Raw genomic sequence first — 23,872 nt, forward strand, 5'->3', positions numbered from 1 at the left:
ATTACGGACTGCTCGCTTCCAAGCGACACTTGTGGTTTGTCGCCTCGGTATGAAATATCTCTCAGGATACTACTTATATTCTAATAATATAGAAAAATAAAGCTCTAGTACACAATCCAACACCTGACGTCCGGAATCACTTCGCGATGTTCCTTCTTGTGTTATGCATGCTATTTATTTATTAATTTTATTTTACTTTTCTTTCCAAATTAACGTCATTTCGTGACTGCAAATCACTCCACAAATATAACTGTTTCCATCAATTCACTTACCACCTTTCTAGACAAACAAATCTACATAATATATTCCAAAAACTAACAAAGCTGCATTACTTTCATAAGAAAATTAGCACCGACATTGATCGCACAGCCATCTACGTTTCTCATCCATCTGGGGAACCAGTTTCTTGGGTCATTTTCCACACTACGTTATTCAAGGCGCTGTACTTACGCTGTACTGCAATTTGAACTTAGAATCATCAAAATTTCGTACATATTACCCAAAAGATCACAGTCGCCAGGCTGAATTGTTTAGTCACCATGGCAACTGGCGACCGGAATTTTTCAAGCCCTGTCTACGATGCACAATTGCCGTTGCTTTTATTTGCTTCCTCTAAGTGATGTAGCGTACATTTCATGACGTAACCCCCTGTCAGTGTTTCCAACCACACAGTGATTTTCTGATGTTGAATACCACTACAAACCCATTTTTATAACTCTCTTTGGTACTACTTTACTATAGGGGTGACACCTATAAATCATTTATTTCACACTTTTTTACATTGCTGACGTACTCTTCTGGAATGCAAAACATTTCTTTAGGTGAAATAATGGATTTCTAATGAAAATAATGCATATTTCTTACATTTACGAGTACTTACTGTTACTTGTTATTTCAATTCTGTAACACACATTATGATGATAGCATACTGGTTCATCACGCGTTGTGATAGTTTTTTGTCGATTTATGCAGTGTTGCAACCTTGTTCACCGGAAAATATCTACTTTCGTGCCCCGATTTGAAATTATGCTAATACCTCGGAAATCATTGACGTTTGCCTCACAAACCATTGATGTTAGCCCCACAAACCATTCACATTAGCCCCAAAAACCATTCACATTAGCCCCAAAAACCATTCACGTTAGCCCCACAAACCATTTTCCTTAAGGTTAGGTTAGGTTAAGTTAGATTAGGGAAGCATAGTTTAAAAAAAAAATACTCGACTCATCATGTTATAGTGAACATGGCAAGTTTGAAACACTGACTATGGGGTTTACGTCATCTAACAATCTAACACACGGAACATTGTGCTCTTGTGCAGAAAGCAAATGGCGGCAGCAGAAACAGCGTGTCGGACAGAGATTTTCGCAGAAAACAACATGCATTCGCATTAAAATGGATCAAAACTACATTCACGAACTTTCACAACGCTAAAGAAAATGATTTGCATAAGTACTTTCTCCTGTAAAAAGTAAGAAATCAGTCACCCCTATAGTTTAGTTACCCTATATTTGGTAACACTTTACTATACCAGAGACGGATTTCTTCAAATTTACAGGAGAAAGTACTTACACAAATCATTTTCTGTAGCGTTGTTGATGTTCGGGAATGTAGTTTTGATCCATTTTAATGAGAATGTATGTGGTTTTGTACGAAAATCTATTTCCAACGTGCTATTGCTGCTGCCGCCATTTGCTTTCTGAACGAGAGCACAATATGCTCCGTATTATCCGTATATGCTAAATTGAATGAAAGCAGTGCTAATGGAACCTAACCTAACAGGCCTAACCTAACCTAGTAGGCATACCTCGTCCCCGTGATGGTTCGTGAGGCTATTGTGAATTTTTGGGCTAATGTCAATGGTTTTTGGGGCTACCTGTGGATGGTTTGTAGGAAATAAGGAACAACAGTAAGTACTCGTTAATGTAAGAAATAGACATTATTTTCGTTAGAAATTCATTGTTTCACCTAAATAAATGTTCCGCAATGCAGAATAGTATGTCAGCAATGTAAAAAATTGCAAAATAAATCATTGATAGGTGTCTCTGGTATAGTAAAGTAGTACCCTATAATTACTTAACTTAACCTTACCATGAATGGTTTTTGGGGCTATGTGTGAATGGTTTGTGGGGCATTTTCGGTTAAGAAGGTTGGAAACACTGAATTCCACAACGCTACTCAAGATGTGCCTGCCATATTGTGTGTTACGGAAGCAGAAAAAGAACAATAATTACTGTCAATTTCAAAAAATGAAATTATTTTCGCGAAAAAAGCAAAATCCCACCTTAAAGAAATGTAGGTTTTGCAATGCACAATACGTAAGTACGAATGTTAAAAATGACGAAATAAACGAGTGAGGTGTGTTACCCCGAGATCAGACTGGTAATGATTCGTGATTAGAAGGCCAAATGTAGTTAGTATACCAAAAATTAACGAAATTGGAGAAATTCTCTGTATTTTTAATTCGCTCCATTATTACTTATAATTTCTACTATTAATACTTTTTCAAAAACAATAAACATTCTTGATAACATCTTCTCACCTTTATCAGTGGTAAACTTTCGAACTTGTCAGAAACAACTACAACCTTAAAATGGGTTTCCGAATCCTTTGGAACACTATGCATATAGGATTCATTTTTTATTTCCAAGTATGTTGTTTCAAATTTACTTGTTAACTTCTGCCGTATCTGCCGTTCTACAGGTTGCATAGCGTTTAAGTGGACTGATAATGTTTTGGTACATCCACGATTCCCTAGTACAAAACACACAAAGTTTCTAGTGTGAGAGAAATTATTTACGCGACACTTAAACATCAATAACGTTTCTTCTCTGAATGCGGCGTTCTATGTTCCAAAATTCGTACACTACATATATATTCCCTTGCACTAGTTCAAGGACCAAAAACAAACCACAGATTATATATTATCGCATAGAAGATAGACAGGAAAAGGCACAGAAAATAATCTGTGTTTCTCTTCGGTGAAAGGAATAGATACTGTGCTCAGTTTAACAGCCGAAGAAGTCCTTAAATAGAAAGGAAAGAATATGAAGAAAGAATCAGTTGACAATTATACATTTGAAAAATATCTTGTTACAAAATTATGTTATATAATTGAGGAAATTATAGGTACTTTATGAATTATGCGTGATTGATACAGCAGCATCTGTTGGTCATTCAGCGATCTGACGAAGATAAAGAGATTTGTTTTACATTGTCTGTGGTGGAACTATGTACATCCCGAAAGGGGGGCCACGGTCCCCCTGGAAAACGAATATCCATCAAAAAATTGTGTATTTCACACATGTTTCCAATCAAAATGATTTATGTTAATTATTATAAATTCGTTAAAGGAACAAAACAATTTCAGACTGAAATAGTGTTTTTTTGAGGGAACATCACCATTAAGAGGGAAAATATGCTTCCTTTGCCCCCTGGAAGAAAATTACCTTCCTTGCCCCTTCCTGGGGGAAAAAATCCCGCGGACATCCATGTGTGAAACAGAAAAAAAATATATTTGTGTTTCTAAAGTACCTTTACAATTGCAAGAGGAGGAGCAGGGAGAAAACACATATTTAGGAGTATAATAAATGGGGCAATAAAGTGTGGATTTTACCTATTTCGTTATTGATTTTTCGACATGAAAATTATATTTATTATTTTTTTCTTTTGGTGATATATGCATAGAGTGTCTAGTGGCGGATTCAGAAGTTACAGTTGCAAGGAGCGAATTTTAGTCGGGTATCTCAGTAAACCTCATCGTTACTGGCGTACACAGAGGAAGGGCTGAATGGGGCTGCAGACCGCTCTGAAATGTTGAAAAAGATCAAAATGTTCAAATAAAAGGAGTGCGGAAATCGAATAAAACTAAGATATACCGTATTGCACGGGCGTATTTAAGGGCAAAGGGGTTCAACGGGTCTCCCCCATTGGTTCAGTAAATTGATCCAGATTACCTGTTTTATCCCGCATCGTCTTGTTCGAAAAGTATATTCTTCACACTTAATTATTCTTCTAAATTAGAGGCGTGCAGGACGAGATACGGACGGGCACCCAGGATGGGGAATGTCCAGCCCGTAGCCAGGCACGGGCTCATCCCCCCCCCCCTGGCACTGTCGTCAGACCTCTTGACATTAGGTAAAACTATTTCATATAATTTGCTTGCACTGAAGAGTGAAAATATAGACAGCAGATACCCGTTCCGAAAGTCGCACGAGTTTAACGCGTTAAACGAGTTATGGTAACTGGCTGTACCATAAGTGCTTCCGTGCGTTTCGTGAGGTTCATTATGCTGTCCGTGCGTCTCGTGAAAGAACGAGATTCACCAAACGCACGGACCATGAGGCTGGTTTGTTCAGTGAGAATCGTCTGCTGCTTGCAGATCTCGCGCGTGCATGATGACTTCAAACTTCACTAGTTCGGAAAATGCATTATAATTGTAACAGAGAGCGGTATGAAGCAACTTGCGCTAGATGAGTGTGCCATAACTGTTCTTACAATGTGGTTAAAATGAGTAATAGTGTTCACAGCAGAGTTTATTTCTGCCAGAAGGACATGCCTTCCGCTGAACGCCATGCGGAAAATTTGTATAAACAAAACGCTGCGCCTGCGCTTCCGTCTAGAGCGTCCCATAAGTCTGTAAAATACCTGGTTTCAGTTCACGAGGCCAGTTACTTTCGTTCGATTCGTTCGTTTCGTTAAGACTTTCGGAACTTGCTCATAACTTGGTGAAGGATAAATTCACAGAATATGAAAAGTATTACATTTGTTCCAGGATGCGAAATCAGAAGACTGGTGGGGGGGAAGAAAATCTTATCTACATCCCTATATATATATAATGCATATATCAGATATGTGTAAAGTAGCAAATTAATTCTTTACTAACTGGTTAAAGATGTCAATAAATTACGAAATAGTTTTGTTGTGTAGTAGCTTTTGTTTAGTTTTTGTATTAATACAAAACTGTTATAATTTATAATTATGTATGTCTTTTATTGCACGCATATTGCTATTGGTGTAGACAGAGTAATAATCTCTTGAAAAAGAGAGAAAGCATTCTGCACTCACTATTATGTGTTTTTCATATTATCCTTAGTAAAATACATAAGAAGTAATACTAATTGCTTATATTTTGTTGTTACAAGAAAAACTCTTCCCCCCGGGAAATTTTTGGTGGGGGGATTTTTGAGGTCAAGATTGTTGATGGGGGAAATCCCCCCTGCCCCCCCCCCCACCAGGATTTCGCACCCTGATTTGTTCATCTTGTTTATAGGCCGAAATATAAGTAGAGGCAAGTATTCAGAAGATTCTATAGACTTGAGAAAGTTCTTTCTTCCATAGACTTGAGAAAGTTCTTTCTTTCATAGGGGAGCTTCTTTATCTGTACCATCGCTGCCCCTGTTGCCTCCCGCTTAGACAGAAATCTGTAACTTTGATGTCATCATCAACATTCCTTCCACATCTTCGTCAAAGATCAACAGCTCCCAAGTTTTGGGGACGAAGGAGAGTTTCATTGCCTCAGTTCGGAATGGAATGTGTAGTATGGAATGTGTAGTATGGAGTGTGTAGTAAGGGATGATGTAATTAGCAGTGAATAAACACTTCAAAAGATGTTTTAGAAAATATAGAAAAAATGTAATATTTGCATTTGAAAATTTTGTATTAACATAATGACCCCCCACCACACACACAAATAATTTACCTTCATTTAATACTGTAAAATTGAAAAATGGACGTGATTTAGAAAGCCCCCCTGATAACCCTTGAGCTCCCCCTGGAGATCAATTCTAGCTAAGGGGCTGGGAATGTCTACAATTTCACGAGAATTTCGAGAATTTCTCTGAACGAAAAATGCTTAGAAAATTCCAGACATTTCGCCAATTCAATTGCAGTTTACCACTTTAATAATAATAATAAAAATAATAATAATAATAATAATAATAATAATATGACTGAGTAGCTCCAGCCCCATGCGCCGCTGTATAGCAGTGTTCGGAAAGTTACTTTTAAAAAGGTAACTAGTTACAGTTACTTGCTTAAAAAAAGTAACAGTTACAGTTACTCGTTTTAAAAAGTAACTCAGTTCCAGTTACATGTACTTCAAAAGTAACTGTAAGTTACTTTTACAGTTACTTTCCGCTGAAAATTTTCTTGCAACCAAATTACACAAATCGATCATTAATTGTAATAAAATATTTTGTGAAGACTAACATGTCTTTTACTTATGTTACTAGTACATAATATAAGTCTTTGTATATTTATATTTATTACAAAATAAAGTGCTCTCCTGTGCTTTGCGCGACGCCATGATGACGTATAGGGGGTGTGAAGTTAGAGTTGCACACTTTTTTGATCATGGTCGAAGGTGGGGTGATGTGATCAGCACACCACGTCCCTGGCATCCTTTACCCCCTCCAGAATTTCCTCCAGGTACCCACTTTATACGATGCTGGGTGGGCGCTGGAGCCGCTTCAACATATGGAAAAACCTCGATTCTCCCCCACCAAGGATTGAACTCGGGGTCTCTCGCATGGTAGTCAGGCACCCAAACGAGTTCTTTTTATATATATATATATATATATATATATATATATATTAACGAATACCTTATGCCGTAGTATCACCCGTTATTCACATCTCAATCTTTACGTATGTCAATTTTCTGTATTCTTATTGGAACAAACACAAACATCCATGTCCGAAACGAACTAGAATCCGGGACTACTGACATATAGTGCGTTGTGCTAACCACTCCGCCACGGAGGTTGACCTGAGCTACTGCGACTTGAACCTTTGTATTTATTATCATTGTTGTTCTTAAGGAATGTCCATTGGAGTTGGGGAGGGATTCTACAAATTGTATAGGAAGATATATATATATATATCACTCACGTAGAATATATTCTAAGAAGGGAGGTCTGTTTCGCATAAAGCGCGTGTCAGAGAGAAATGCATTTGTTGTATAATTTCAAGTGTTTATGAACCAGAAAATGATAAAAATTATAATGTAGTAGCCTATAGCCTAATTGTGCGTTATCAATGAAGGTAAAAATGGCATTTTAAACTTACCCCTTCAGTTCTCTCTGAGAGGATTACATAAACAAGCAAGAATGATGGCTACTTCCTGATTCGTTAGTTTGCCACTTGAGTGTTGCAATTCGCTGTTGTATCAATAATAATGGTGAGATCTGTCGTATCTGTTATTTCAAGAAAATTGATTCTCATTTAAATCTTAAACGAATGGCACTTAACCAAAATATATTACTTTTTTTCAAAATGTCCAGAAATTCTGAATAATCGTAAATAAGTGAATTCTAACTGGAAATATTTTCACTTTCATTTTAAAATTATCAGGAACTGAGTTGAATGAAGTCACGTGGAAACAATTGGATTGTTTTCCATTCATATGCGCAATTGCTAGCTCTCGTCTTCTTCAGTTTCGTTCATACTACCAGTATCGTGGAATTATTTCGTAAAAACATTGAAATATTGCAGTACGTCCCTTTTCAGTTTAATCCAATATTATAGCAAAGGAAGAAGCTATCGGATGCTGCTTACAGAAGGGGGAAGTTATAAGTAACTGTAGAAGTAACTGTTAAAACGTTACTTCTATCGTAAAAAGTAACTCAGTTACAGTTACTCACTTTTAAAAGTAACTAGTTACAGTTACATTTTCTCAAAAAGTAACCGTTAGTTGTAACTGAGTTACTTGTAATTAGTTACTTCCAAACACTGCTGTCTAGACAATAGCGAATTCAATCTATTGCGTGCAGACCGTAGCGAACATCCTAGCATGAATTTTTAACATCCGATTTTAAACAATTTAGAATAATACATTGTTGACGCGTAATAATGCTTGCGAGTCAACCGTTTCCATAGAATTTGTGTACAAAATAACCGTACAAGACAAAGTCTAATACCTGTGACTTAATAACAGATTGGTTGTAACTCGTTGAAGCAATTTTAACGAAGACAATATGTTATCAGCTAAAGAAAGGAAGGTACGTAATTTTCAGTTTCACTGGCAATAGATTTTTAGTAATCGGTGGAATTATTTCTTTATTTTAAATAATCCACAAGTCTATTACTATCAGAATATTATCAATCTTTGTTGTCTGCTGTTGTGAAGCGTCAAATTAACAGTTTCTGAAACAGGAAAATGTACGCACACACATAAGGTGACCAGATATTTGTTGACCAAAAAGAGTATAGTCTATAGGTTGAAGGTGCGCATGCACAAAACATAAAAAGAAAACGAAAATAAGGGTGGCTATTTGTTATTGCTTCTATTATAACCCCTATAAAATAGGCCTACACTCTACAGATTCAAATTACTTATGGGTCTAATGTAATTAGCTAATTACAAATACTTACTCACCAATGGCACCATCGTTCATACTTCTGGGATGATTTTGCTTTCTTGAGTATGTTTAAATCGTACTTTATTGCCAGTCCAAACTCTTCACAGGTCATGTCCACATTGAATTTCACTTTCATTACTTGTTCGAGTGTTGACACCAGGAGTGTACTTTTTCCTCTCGCCAATAAGTTTTAATAACACACAATCAATATTTGTACCAGGCAAAGAAAACAAGAATTTTATAAGAGGCACCATCAATTTTAAAATTGACCCAGCCTGTACTAAATCTTTGTACACTGACCTCCACTTACCAATCATTGTTTCTTTTCTTTCTGTGGATTTTAACGCATTTTTACGCGTAAAATAATGAATGAAATTAAATTGCAAGGAAAAGAGTATATTTGGGGATTTTTGCAAATTGAAAAGAGTATAGAGTATATGAACCTCTAAAAGAGTATAATACTCTTAAAAAGAGTATGTCTGGTCACCCTACACACACATACACATTGATTAATTTGGTTTATTTTACTTCACTTTTCTGCCACTTTTGGCGCATCAGGGCCGGATTTACCTCTTTGCCGCCCCCCATACCGTTTATCAAGATTTTAAAAAAATCATTATTTTCTGTATTACTAACAATTCAATACCTAGCCTTGGTAAAAAGAGGTAAGTTACCTTCTTAGGTTTAATTTTAGCCTTCATTTTTGGTATCTTCATGTGTCAATGCGGAAAACAGTGAGAAATAGTGTTGGGGTCAGGTGACTCCGGCCAATTTCTAACATGCCTTTTAAAGAGACTCTATAGATAAAGGCGGGGCCGCGGTAGCGGTAGGGGGCGGTAAGTCAATTACCCCAGGGGCGGAGTCCGGTATCGGTGGGAAATTTGGACTCAAAAATTTCAAACGACAATATCTCAACTTTAAACGGCTGTACAGTCGTAAATACTTCTTTCCGCGCTCCAATTGTTTTATATTCACAATTAGGATCACATAATCTTCATAATGAAAGAAAAAAAATGAAAATTCGAGGTAGAATAGGGTACCCGACCCGTTCGCCATTGCAACTGAAGAGTCATTAGGTGATCCGCCACTGATGACTGATGCCGATGCCTGAGATTCATTGGATGTTTGAGGAACATCTGTAAAATTGACAGAACACGCACTGGGCTTATCAACGGCACTTGCCTCACTTTTTTCCTGATTACATTCTGTATAAAAAAGAACTGATTTTAGGAACCTTCTTCAGAAATGCTTCCTGCTTTTCATCTTTCTCCGCTTTTCAATTTTTGTATTGTGACCCACTGAATCTTACTCGTTGATCACTCATAATGAGCGTAATCATGGCCGTAGACAGGAAATGTTTTCGGGGGGGGTTCATCCATAATTGTTCCCATGGGCGTTGCGAGAAATTTGAATAATAGTAATAATAACAATAATTATACAATAATAATTAAAATTTCATAATAATAAAACAATTTTATTCCATAATAATAATAGGCCTAATAATAATAACAATTATTATTATTATTGTTGTTGTTGTTGTAACCGCCCCTGTTGTTGTTATATCCTTGACGGGGCTTACTTAATCTAGCAGACGAGTGAATATCCAGCACAAGTTGGTTTTTTTTTGGTTTTTTACGTTTCATAAGTGTGTACTGAAATCCACAATTATAGTTTGTTATTAAATTTTAGATACCTTCAAGAAAAAGCCTTAAAAGTCTGATGAAAATTTTAGTCACAATGTTTTTGTTGTTTGACCTTAAAACTTAATTTTTGGAATTTTGAAAAGTGTAAAAAAGTAAAGTAAAGTGCTCCCCTGTGCATAGCACCACGCCATGAAGGCGTATAGGGGGTGTGGGGGTAACGCCCCACACTTTCTTGATCCGGTCGTGAGTGGGGGTGATGTGATCAAGCATCACGCCCCTGACCGCCTTTACCCCCAGGGTTTCCCCCAGGTACCCATGTTATTCGACGCTGGGTGGGCGCCGGGGCCGCTTCCATCGTTAGAAAAGTTCCCGGATTTGAACCGGCCGGGGATCGAACCCGGGACCTTCAGCATGGTAGTCAGACGTGTTACCGACTGAGCCGCGGCCACTTTTGAAAAGTGTGGAACCAGTTATTATTTTTAAAAAACTTAGCCTGGTGCATGGATTGTCTCAATCGCGAATGTAATGCGCTACGAAATTGGAGATCCTAGGTTTGAACTCCTATCAAGGGGATTTTCAACTTTATCGAACAGGTAAAAAAGGTAAAGTGTTCCCCTGTGCATAGCACCACGCCATGAAGGCGTATAGGGGGTGTGGGGGTAACGCCCCACACTTTCTTGATCCGGTCGTGAGTGGGGGTGATGTGATCAGCATCACGCCCCTGACCGCCTTTACCCCCCAGGGTTTCCCCCAGGTACCCATGTTATTCGACGCTGGGTGGGCGCCGGGGCCGCTTCCACCGTTAGAAAAGTTCCCGGATTTGAACCGGCCGGGGATCGAACCCGGGACCTTGAGCATGGTAGTCAGACGCGTTACCGACTGAGCCACCGCGGATCGAACAGGGAATTACAAATTTGGAAAGGGAACTTTGGGACAATCATAAGTGAATTTTCAGTCTATATTCCTTGTGAAGCAGGAACAAGACTGGAAAGAGGACAGCAGAAGTGAAAATGGAGGGGTCGCGAGCGATTTGCGATTCCGGGAATAAATCCTGTTTCACTCAAGTTTCAGAATTCCAAATGTATGAAAATTCTGATCGTTTCAACCTTGTCTTCTTGTATTTTGTGATGCTTCGAAAAAAAATTTGGAAAATGAGTTACAGATTTTGGTTTCTGAACTTCCATTAATCCAACATGTCAGAAGTTTCGGGGGGGGGGGGTTGAACCCTAGAACCCCCCCTCTAAATACGTCCATGAGCGTAATGACGTTTTAAACTTACCCCAACACTGACACACGCGAGACGCGAGACGAGACACACCACCTACTTCTTGAATAACCTCGAGCAACTAGCAGTAGAATAGTACAATGCGAAACCCCTTTAATAATGCTTGCGCAGACAGTTTAATTCTCAACAATTCAACGCGAATCACATGCTTTTGATATGCGGCCAAATGCCGACAGTAACAAGGAACGGCGTTCCTGGAACGAAGCCAAGCCGGTGTTGTCTTTCAAAAGCAAGCGGCAGGCTCCACGTTCTTGCCGCAATCGCCGACCCGGCTCATCACAATACTGTACATTGAAACAACAACGTCGGTAATTAAAACAACAAATTAGTAAACTAGTTCCGAGCCCTGCTAGCCTATCTCTCTTAAGAAATATTCTTCGTTAACTTATATTTACAATCCAACTACATTAAGTCATTCCATTCGTGTCCGGAGAAAAAAAGAGGCAATCCGAGAATTAGGTATTCCATATAAATTTAAAACAAACTCGTGCCGCCCCTATACTAAAGTGCCGCTCTAGGCCCAGGTCTATTAGGCCTATTGGGAAATCCGAGCCTGCTAATTGCGAAGACGAGGATGAGTGATATAATTAAATCAATGAAGGGACTACACAGTACAGCCATGCCCAGGCCGGGTTTCGAACCAGGGGCCTCTGTTGTTGCAACGCGATATGTTAACCGTTCCACAAACAAGATGCATCGCTTTTTTTAATGATATAACGATAACACTTTCAGTTACTTTACTTTTTTTTTTTAATATTATTGATTTTGCACATTTTCTTGAGAAAAAGTAGTAATACGATTTGAATAGAACAAATATTCCAAAATAATACATTTATGTCTCAGTGTTGCTTCAAGACTTCAACAAGGCTGACTAAGGACACAGAGAAGAATCGAATTCCAGATTGGACTTCACAACGTCTCCTAAGAAGCCAATGAAATATGAGAAGAGACAGCAGCACCTGGCGAGAGGAGTACTGTACAAGCAGTAGGTGAGAATCCTTTTTACTATTTATATACAGTAACGGGGAAACGGGGCATGGTATCTCCTAGCCAGGAAAATTGATGCAAAGCACCTCCTACCTGTCCCATGGCTACCCTGTTAAACCTTTAGCGCTGTTTGTATAATTTCACCTATCATTCAGTGTGCAGTCAAACCGGATAGGATGGAAATGAGTTTCTATATACTTCTGAGATCATAGGAGATAAGGACGGCATCTCCAAAATAAATGTCGCTTCAACAAAGAAGATAAAAAAATGGACAAGAAGATTCTAAAGACAATACCGAGACCAGAACGATATTTTAAAAATAATGACGAGACCGAGAGTACAAGATAGAGATGTCTGTAAAATTGAGACCAGACCAAGACTTACTCGACACTTCAGTAAACTACACTAGATTCGTGAAATCCTACACTAAATCCAAACTGCTTTCCAGTTCGATATAATGTGTGGATTAGATACTATATCAGATGATGTTTAATGTTTAAACTTCTATTTTTTTTTTTGGTATCAATAAGCACTTTAAACATTTTCGCGTATATTATTTCGAGACCCGAAAGATGGGTGGGTATAGAAAGAGATATTCAAAATCATTGTCTTCAGAGGATCCCTTCGATAGTAGATTTTCACCTTCTACCTATCTTTCACATTTCAAAACTATATCTAAAGCATAGTTTTGGAGCTTAGAGAAGGAAGCTAGCAGGAACTATAATCTCTTCCGCTACTTTGGATGGGTGGGGTGAGTCAACAATTTTGTAGTTGTGAAAACCGGTGTCGTGTCGTTTGCGCCGAGTCATTTGCGCCGAGGCTTCTTATCGGTTCATTTGCGCCGCGACATATGTCAATACCTTCCTTGGTGGGTTTTCCCACAATCGGGAATGTCATTACCGCCACGCGCACGTGTGTTTATGGGAACATGGTGCATAGTGCATGAAATCAAACAAACAAACAAACAAACGTGTGTTTATGACGTTGCACAGCTGTGTTTACACTGAAATGTTAAACCTATCCAGAGAGTCAAATATGACTTTTATTTGCTTATTTCAAAAGACGTTACACAGGATTACTTGTATCAATTTTATTCCACAACACAAAATACATAAATCAGCCTATTAACTATTAATCATTTATACACTACATAAAATCGTTAAAAAAACATTGTAAATACAGTAATATTGCAAGCATTCTACAAGTACGCTTTGGAAGCAACATAAATGTGCCAGTCTATTACACTTAATTATTATACACTACATAAAATCGTCAAAAATATTATAAATAGTGTTATTTTTGCAAACATTATATAAGTACTACGTATATGTACACTTTGGAAGCAACATAAATATGCCAGTCTGTTACACTTAATTATTATACACTACATAAAATCGTCAAAACTATTATAAATAGTGTTATTTTTGAAAGTATTATATAAGTACTACGTATATGTACACTTTGGAAGCAACATAAATATGCCAGTCTGTTACACTTAATTATTATACACTACATAAAATCGTCAAAAATATTATAAATGCAGTGTTATTTTTTGCAAACATTACATAAGTAATAGCTACGTATATATAAACACAATATTTCGATACACTTGCACAACAATAATACAAACGTTATTTGAATTCTTGTAGGTATGCAAATGCTCGAAGGCATCCTCGAAGATCGCCCGAGCTTCTGTACTTCGAAAGAACACACTCAACACGTTTGTCAATTTCGATGTATTGATATTTTCTTCTCTTCCCAGCCAATAGACCCAATTCTGCCATCTCAATTGCAGACGAGTTTCTCTTTGTTTCCGCCTTTAAGGCTTCAAGCAGCACGTATACATTGGGTTGCCTTTTCCCGATGACTTTGATAAGCTTTGAATGCCATGACACAACGGCATTATTTGTCCTGTGTCTTTGGTTGCAACAGTTCCACACAGATATTGGAATATGTTCAATCTCCAACCACTGTTCCACGAAGTAGTCATTAAACAACTGGACCTTTTGATCGAGTGGAGAACTGTCTATGATGAGTAGGAATCCCTCTTCTACTTCTGATTCAGGGATCAGAGACAGAGCGGCACACATTTTGATGTGCATTCTAACAGCTTCGTCCTTCTTGTACACGTCAACGAGCCCTAGTCGTTGAACGTTTCTCCAAATTGCTTGTTTAAAGTGGAAATTGCATCCAGAAATGTGTGACAGTGGGAACACGTTTCTTAACACCTTAAGTACTGCACTTTCAAAGTCTAGCTTGATCACTTTCGGATTAATCTCAGGGCAGTAGTTCTTAATGAACGAAAAGAATCTTTGATAAGTTCTTTCGGTTTTGTCCTAAAGTAAAGCATAAACTACTGGTGCTACGTTAGTAGCAGTATTCGTACTACCGATGTCGATATGGAGGGTATACAGCTGATAAAACTGTTTGGAGCAGGCGCTAAAAGTGCCATCTAAAAATACGGTTTCTGAAGTTGCCAAAACATCTTTGGATCTGACACTAGCAAAAACTAACAACCGCTTTCCATTTTCCGTGTCGTCAAGGTAGAGAAATGGAGAACCGTCATTAAAATACTTCAAAGATTCTGGTATAGTGAGATGATCTGCATCTGGTGCATCTTGTTGAACACCTAAAATCGATCTCCTTATTCTGTTCATGGTACACTTCTGTCTGTCGTAAACAGGAACGTTACTAACAATATTCAAACCTCGGTCTAGACATTCATCCATTTCTTGTCGGAATATTTGCCAAACAGGCGTTAACACTTCTTCACGAACTCTCTTCTTGCAATTCGTGAGTTTCTTCTTAATTTCAAGCCCAGCATGGTCTGGCACACATGTATGTTCCGGGATGCGTACAATTCTTCCATCTTTGACGATTAACACACTTCGACATTTAGGGTTATCCTTCTCCTTAACGCACACCTGAAAGAAGAATAACATTGCAACATTAGGTCTCAAAAATTTTATGATGAGATGTAACACACGTTTTCTAATAGGTATAAAAGTTTACATGTGGAAATTTGCTTACCCAAACTATCGAACCATCCTTGTTCTCCCTCTTCTTCCTATACTGCTGGCCTTCGTAAATAAGGGACGGCTTTCCACGCTTAGTTTCTATCATGTCCATATTTTCAGCCATCTTGTCTCTCTCAAGTCTCAGTTTCACATAAATACTAATTTCCCTTTTTTTTTTTATGACCCTAAGTGGGTCAGGACATCAGCAGTGTAAGTAACCTGCATCTTGTTCATGTGACTCATTAACAGGTGTCGCTAATTTTATTTACAATAATAAAGGGGTTACAGTCATAATGTACAATTACCCTCTGCAACTGTCGCAAGAGGTGTGATATGCTAATGTTCCCAAAAAAAACCAAACATACATACAAAAGGACGTCACAGGACATTATGTGGTACCTTACGGCACCAGGGTGTCGACTAGATGGGTGATAACCCGATGTCGAGACGAACGGTCCGGCGCTTGCCGAATCTGCTGCAGGCCTTGAAGTAGGGTAATCAGCCCTGTCAGGATGTCCGGTTGAGCTAATTGCTGAAGTAGGTCCAGGAGGGTCGCTTGAGGACTTGTCGAATGTTTTGGGGCAGCTGGGCTGATAGCTGGTCGAGGTGCCGGAGTGCTGGGGCCTCTCCTGCTTGGTGGCGGCCACTGATTGGCCGGTCGCGGCAGTGGTGCTGGTCTTGGAGCCGTGGCGACTGACGTCACTGGGACTTCCTGTCGAATTGGCCGGGTAGGAGCTCGGCGTCTCTGGTCAGATTGGGTTTTCCTCTCTGCTTTTATCTTTTTGAAGAGCGGACAGCCTCTGTACTCTGTAGCTGGCGTAGTGCTGTTGATTGCAGTTCACGCATCTTGGGGTTGTAGCCCGGTCCTTTTCCGGGCAGTCGGCAAAGCGGTGAGCCCCCGCGCACTTGACGCAGCGGGGCGGTGCGAAGCAGTGCCGCTGACCGTGCCCGACCCTCTGGTACGCGTGACACTGTAGTATTTGTGTAGAGCGATATTTTTCAACCCTCAGCGTATATTCTCCTAATTCTTGTAGCTTGTAGATCTCATACGACTTCGGAACTTTCGGTAGGACGACCATTATCAAAGGTAATGGGCGTCTGGACGGAGTGGGACCAGGGGTGGCATGGTCCACATCAGTAGCTGGTGGGGAGCGTCTAGATGAAGCTTGAAGGCGACTGGCACTGTGGACGGTAAATCCATGTGCCTTGGTCAAGAATGCTGCGACTTCCTCGGGGGCCAAATCGTCCGAGAGGTGTCGAAGGATTACCTTTAATTTTGCGGCGGCTGAAGAGCCGTAAGCATATCCAATCCTTCTGCTTTTCAGGAATTCACAAACTGTTGTGAAATCCCGTTGGTCTTCCGTTATAACTCTGCAGCACCCTCTTTTAAAGGTGAATTTGGCGCGTTTATTGACAAGTTTTCCAATGTAGAAGGAAAGTTCCTTACCAGTCGTGCTGAAAATAGATATGCAGGGAGGCCTGCGTGTCGGAATTGGAGCTGTGGAAACAGGCTTGTTTCCTCGTGTCGAACTGCTGGGCTGCGACTCAGACTGGCTGTCGCTTTCAGATTCGCTAGTGGTGGGGTCCTCATCATCTGTTGCTTCTGTTCCTGGTCGTTTCTTACGGGGTCTCTTCTTTTGGTTCCCCCTATCCATGCCGGGGAAACCAGAAACGAACGTGTCTCCTCGTTACCTCTGCTGGGCTGTGCGGACGAGGTACTACGGCCTCGTGCCTGTCATTTCTGCAGTGCACGTACGTGGATTCGAAAGGTGATGGATTCGTGGATTCGTGATTCTCATCTTTCGAAAAACTAATTTCCCAATGTAGATCCCTCATATATACTTTCATCTTACATTCATTTACCAATCACCTCCCTTTTCAATCGAAGATAAACACAGCTACAGCTGGGCAACGTCATAGACACACGTGCGCGCGGCGGTAATGACACTCCCGATTGTGGGAAAACCCACCAAGGAAGGTCTTGACATATGTCGCGGCGCAAATGAACCGATAAGAAGCCTCGGCGCAAAGGACTCGACGCAAACGACACGGACTCGTGAAAACCAGCGTAAATGTAAATCTCATTAGTTGAAATTTTCACATTAGTTAGATACTTGGGAGGATTGGTGTCGTATTGCATTTTGCATTTGGAGCGCAATTGGCCAAAGCATTTCAAGATGGAGGATGAATGGTCGATGAGTTTGGTGCTTCCAAATTCTATGTGGCAGATGAACATCTTAGAGCACCAGTCCAGATTTGCATTTGAGGTAAAATGGATTGATGTGTTTCAAAGTGACCGACTTTAATTAAATGTCTCGCAACAAAACTTTCATACTTGGCTCGGTTTATGCCAGTAGATGGAAACAAGTGGTAACAATTGAGGACTAAAATTGGTAAACGATGTAAGTGCCAAAAAAATTCAAACACCGTTTTCCACGTGAAATGTGCCATGCTTTATAATGTGGTAAACGTGAAAAGTGGCTGGTAGCCCTCTAAGTAGTTCAAAAGGGTGTGTAAAGAGGTCGCTAGTGTGAACGTCTCTGCGGGCTGATTTGGTGAACGATGGAGGTGCCGAGCGAGGTTACTGAAATTCACTAACAATAAATTGAAAAAATATGTTATTATTTCAAGTACCAAAAGAGGTTTCACGTTGAGGGTGAGTGAAAATCGTTGTAAGTGCCAGATATGTGGAAAAACAGATTTTTTGCGATTTTTCAACACTTTCGCCTTTGGCGCTTACAACGTTTACCACTTTTAGTCCTCAATTACTGCCATATGCTTCGTTCTTAACAGTGTGGAAGATCACTGGAGGGTACTCTGATGTGAAGCTTCCACTTCCAGTTGTATTTAACTCTAGTTCTTAATAATTAACATTACAGCATAGGTTATTTGTGTCTTACCTTGTACCTTTCAGAGGCAACACAGTGACCAAATGCTGCACTTTGCAAGTGGGACCAACACGACAGGTTGGTAAGTACATGATTTTATATTCTCTGTCCTTATGATAACATAATGTCGATACAAGAAACTCAGCATATCAGTGGTGAAACGAGAATCACTCACATCCCTTCAAAATAAATTACACATACGATTACCTTACATACGTTGACCTCATTTTGGCAACTCTTAAAATCCAACAAACTTCAAAGTTAATTTCTTTCTGCTTTTGTTGAACATTACCATTACCAAGGTTAAACCTACGTAGCATCACTATAATCTGGGATTTGGTTTAGTATGATATATTAAATGTATGTTGTGAATGTCTCTTCTGTGGTTGTATCTTCCCATACTTTTCAAGGCTAATTCGTAAAAAAAGGTTATAATTGGCAACTAATTAAAAATGTCTAATTCAATATTTTAGACACTAGAGGTGAATATACAACTCACGTCTCGTGATGTATCTCATATTTCTGCACTTAATGGTCAACTTGATATTATTGTATTGGTGACGTGCCCAGAGGCGTTCGTTTGGAGATAAATATTTTAATGCTCAACTTTCCTAAACTAGTATTAGATACATGAACATATTGAAATAATAAGTGACACCCCTTACGAAGCTTCTGTGCAAACCATTATCTGTAACCAGTTACCTTTTTGAGAAATTCTAAATGAAAATAGCTACTTTTAAAAGTAGCAGTAACAGAGTTGCTTTTTTGCCATATGAACAGTTTAGCGGAAAAACTACATTTGGTAACTATGTGTCTTTACTGGATGCTAAGGTGTTAAAATTATTTTCGTGGAACTGCTTAATACAAAGAAGCTAGCGTTACGATCTAAGGTTTGTCGGCCCAGGGCTGTTTATTGGAGACCTGAATGGGAGTATCTACCTTAGTTCTTCTTACATAATTTCACGTTCACCCATAATGGACGGCGAGACTGTGGAAGAGTAAATTACAGATTTCCAAATGAATATGACTATTCACCTTGTTCATACCAAAGTACCCCACTTACGATGCAACTTAGAGGAAAGATAAGGGCACTAAAGGGAGGAGGTTACTTGGCTGCTGTTCTCCTTCTGTGGTTCCTAGATAGAGCCTCGGTGCAGGTCGAGGTGCTGGGTGCCGGTCCGCTGGCCGGCCTGAGGTGTCGTTCCTCGGTAGGGCGTCTGACTGCCACGAAGGAAACGCGGGTTCGATTCCCAGGGTTGGTGATCTAAGGTCGAAAGTGGCTCTGGGGCTCACCCAGCCTCAAATCAATCGGTGCCTGGGGGCAACCCTGGGTGTTACATGCGGACGCAGCGTGGTGATGTTCACATCATCTCCAAACACTCGGACTCCAGTGAATTCGTTGTGGTCTTCCACTGGTCTAACTCTGTCTCGGGAGTCTCTGGAGCAAGCAAACGAAAATAAGTTTCTGTGCAAGTAGGAGTCGAGAGGGCTAGTCCCATGAACGTGAGTGGGGATGAGAAGCCAACTCTCTTTCTCCTCTTCTTTACCGTTATGGACAGCCTTGCTCCACAGATTCCCGAGACAAAGTGTACTTGTGATCACTGCACTGACGTACGCAGGGGGGGGGGGCTGACGGGGTTACAGCCCTCTACGAAACTTTGAGAAAATCAATATTTTATAATGAAAGCAGTGAAGAATTCGGGGAAATGCAACCCTTAACGTCACCTCAGATTGCGATTTTTGAAACTAGAAAGTTCTAAATATATGAAATATCTTATTGTGCATATCGTCTCCCTAGAAAGCAGGCATGTACAGTCACCAGCAATAAAAATGAGACAACTAGATCTTGAAATACTCGCTTTTCTGCAAGGCGATAAGTGGATTTTAATAGAAATTTCCAATAGCAACTTCTACCACCACCTTAGATTTAAGCAACACACATAAGGCTTTGTAGGGAAGCGAGTATTACTGGTGACTGTACTTACTCTCCATCTTTACAATTCCAGCCCCTCCCGAATAAAAATCCTGCGTACGCCAGTGCTTGTGATCTCGTGTTCTCTCCTATTCTATTGGTGAGCCCAACTTAAGAGTTCAGTATGGGGCTTATGGCAACAGCGTTGCCGCATGGTGCGCAGTACAAGAAAGCTCCAGCGCGCATCGAGCGTCTGCTGTAGTACACGCCGCAACAAAAGTTAGTGGTCAACGGGGCTGTTCACTGTCAAAATTTTCCAGTAGAGGCGCTAGCCCTGTTGTGTCCCTAAATAATTTCGTTCGTCATCTGGTTGCCCTAAGCTTTACATTGGAGCGCGATAGGATGGCTATTAAAACGTTATTTTCAACTAAGGTAAGAATTTCTCGTGTAAATCGATAACAAAAATTGTCTAGCAAACCTTTAGGATTATGTAGCAAGTCATAAGTTTCTGAAAATTACGTTCTCCTGAACCTAAGAATTAATATATTAAAGCGCAACGACAGGGTAGCTCAGACGGGCTAAATATAGTATATTTATGCACAAAGAGCACCAAACTTGACGTTATTTTGGTCGTCCCTAGCTGCCATGGGTCTATAAAAAAAAATAGATGTTTGCACTACGCTTTTATGTTTCCTCTTGTTGCGACTTGCGAGTATGTGCAATTCAACGGCGGGAGTAGGAATCGGAGAAACTACCCAAATTACAAAGAGAAAATGTATTAAGTGGATAAGCGCATAATATTTATTATTATACACTATGCCCTATCCGATAACTTAATATTAACATATGTTTTCTTTGTATGAAGCAGACATTTCCCCCTCGAATTTTCGTCATTTTAAAATTATAATTCCTGTAAATAAGAAAGTCCTAGAGGTTGCGAGATATGAAACAGAATGTAACATATTTTTTGTAATAACTATTCTTCTCGATAAATGTGTATATATAAAATAGAGAACCATATTTACTAGCCATGAGGAAAAGTATGATATCACGTAAAAAAATGAGTCGGGTATTAATAACAACTAGCTATAAAAAAAAGTGCAGTCGCGTGGAATTATTATGTATTATTCTTTACGAGATTCACAAGAATAAAGCACTTAAATTGTGAACATTCAAAGTGACGTAAACAAGTGCTGTGCAAATTTTAAGGCTTTTTTTAGTTCCGAAATCTTTTCTGTTATTGACCATCTTAGTTTCACAACACTGATGTTCCGACATTATTTCCGATGTTAAGATGAAATTAAACTTACAATTTAATGTAATAGCAGCACGTTCAGCATCAAATTCCCCATATATTTAAATATGGGAGAACAATTGTCCATCAAAACCGTGGGGTCACAACATGGGTGCTGGCACCTACAATAGTTTGCTTTGACCAGGAACATACAAGAATGCATGACTTGGTGGGAAGCTGTTCATTCTTGCAGCTGTTGGTCCAGAATAATGACGGTCCGTGGAGGAAGATTTGAAAATAACTGTTTCCGAATATACTTTTCATACGTCTTGCTCTCTATTTTATCACAGTGCTTTTCTTTCCTTTATGCACAGAAAGGCAAATTGGGACTGGACCTACAGTTTAAAGTGGGATCCGAACCACTGTGTGTCTCCAACGGGTATCAAACCCGGGACCACTTGATTACGAGGCGACGACGTTACCACTGCGCCATCGGGGAGGCCTCTTTCACATTTTTTGGTGCACTGTCTCATTTGAAACGGAACAGTGTTCATTATAATACCGGCATACACCAAAGCACCCCGGTCGTGGCATTGGGATTAGGGTTCCATACCCGGTGGAGGCATATAAAGGTTCGTATCTCACATAAAACCATAAGTCCGTCCACTCCCAATTAACATATCTGTGCAGAAAAGTGAATTTAAAACTCAATTAATCAATTACTAGAGGTGTGAAATAGATGAAGTTCTGTTGTATTTGTGTGAGCAATGATAACAGAAAGAAAGAGAGAGACATTGGAAATATTCAATCTAAAATGCTCTCGCTTTGTGTCCATCAGTTAACGTTATTGCCTTGCAAGCAACAAGTCCCGGATTAAATTTACTTAGGTATCTCATAAATCTATTCCCTATTTATGCATTTGCGTCAAACTTTACTATCTGGAAAAGAACTGCTGGATAATTTTATGTTCCTTTAATATAATGCTATCTAACTTTTTATAATAGTTAGTCATCCTTTGGGAAGAGCAAATGAACCGGGAGTATTCCCGCTAGATCCGCCTATGCATACAATATGCCTGTTTTCAGAGAAAAATTCCCCAAAACAAGAAAGTGCACACACAAATAATAAATTTCTTGACCTGGCCCCAAGACGGAAGTACGGAAGCCTATTCACGAACTTTTGCCTGGCCATTCCCCACCCCCTTCCCTCTTCCCAACTCGTGTTTGCAGCGAGTGGCAACAGGCGGACGGCTGTTATTTTTGACTCCCCAAATCGCGCTTAACATAAGAAAGGAAAGCGCATTTTTTTAATGTTCTGAATTGTAATAGAAGGTATAGACCATCAAAACCTTACATTTCCTCTCCTTTTTGCATATTTATTATTTTCTCTTCGCATGTTAACGACTTTTGTTTCTGACAGAATGGGGGTGGGGATCTCAAAAGTAAAAGCCCATAACAGCCCATACTGAACTCTTAACTTGGGCTTCTCTATACCCCTGAGGCATGTTTATCTATTTTATACGCGTTCTAGTTAGTTGAGTAAAAACTAGAATAGTAGAATATGGTTCCACGTAAAGAGAACAGAACGCGATGTAATTTCGCTAAAAATTCAAAAGTTCCTTGTATGCAAGGTCAATGTTATGTAGCTCTTGTACGTGATTAGAGTGTATTTCCTGCAGCTTGCATTTATCGGTAAGGCATGCGTTGAAATTTTATTTCCAGTCAAGAAAGATATGTCCTGAAAGAAGAGAGTCACTCACTTCATATTTGCCTCAACTGATCCCAGGTGCAACTGTAGAAGTCACAGCAATAAAAACGTTTATGTTTGCAAACAATTTATGTTTTACTTCTAATATTTATTACTTTAGTAGTGTTATTGTAGGGTGAGAAGGATTATGTGTATAAAGATATATTTATCAAACACTTACGATGTGCAGATTAGAATGTAGGTATGAAGTATTTTCTCGTAACATGAGTTTTTTATAACTTCCAACAAGTATTTGAAGATGAGTAATCTCGAAAACGGTATCAGGGATACCGTTAAGTAGTCCCGTTTTATATAGCCTGCACTAGGTACATAAGTAGACAGTAGGGATACCCCTGTTAATGTGAAAACCGTTATGCTTAGCTCACATATATAATAGGGTCTATATATAATCCTCCCTTTGGATCATCATCTCTAAAATAAAGAATTTTAAATGCTGGAAAATATGCAAAATATACGGTAGACTACTAAGAGAATAACACAAAACCCGCCCTCCCTTTCGAAAATCCTGGGAACGCCACTGCCCGTAGTATCTAGCAGGCTCCGGTTCGACACCTGGTGGACATAGTGGTTCCGATCCCACTTTAAATTGTGTCCAGTCCGATTAGACTTTCTGTGCATAAAGTGGATTTAAAATCGAACTCAAAATCCATCGAGTTACTGGAAAATTAGAAAGATAATTTTAGAGATGAGATACTATATTCTTGTAATTGTAGTTCTGAGCTCGAATGTATAATTTTCGACAAATCATAAATGTCTAGGTAACGGTTCCGATTGTTTAA

At 39.4% G+C, this 23,872-nt stretch overlaps 1 protein-coding gene across 1 annotated transcript in view; it reads right to left on the reverse strand.

The window, feature by feature from the left end:
• The window catches only part of LOC145994837 (bolA-like protein DDB_G0274169), a 71,178-nt gene extending 68,246 nt beyond the window's left edge, over positions 1-2,932 (reverse strand). The window contains exon 1 of the mRNA XM_083131203.1: positions 2,543-2,932. Within this exon, the coding sequence (XP_082987329.1) occupies positions 2,543-2,815 (273 nt within the window). The 5' untranslated portion in view covers positions 2,816-2,932. The remainder of the gene's footprint in view (positions 1-2,542) is intronic.
• Positions 2,933-23,872: the final 20,940 nt, after the last annotated feature.

Source organism: Lepisma saccharinum, chromosome 11 (genome assembly GCF_977018435.1).
Source record: "Lepisma saccharinum chromosome 11, izLepSacc3.1, whole genome shotgun sequence".
NCBI lineage: Eukaryota > Metazoa > Arthropoda > Insecta > Zygentoma > Lepismatidae > Lepisma > Lepisma saccharinum.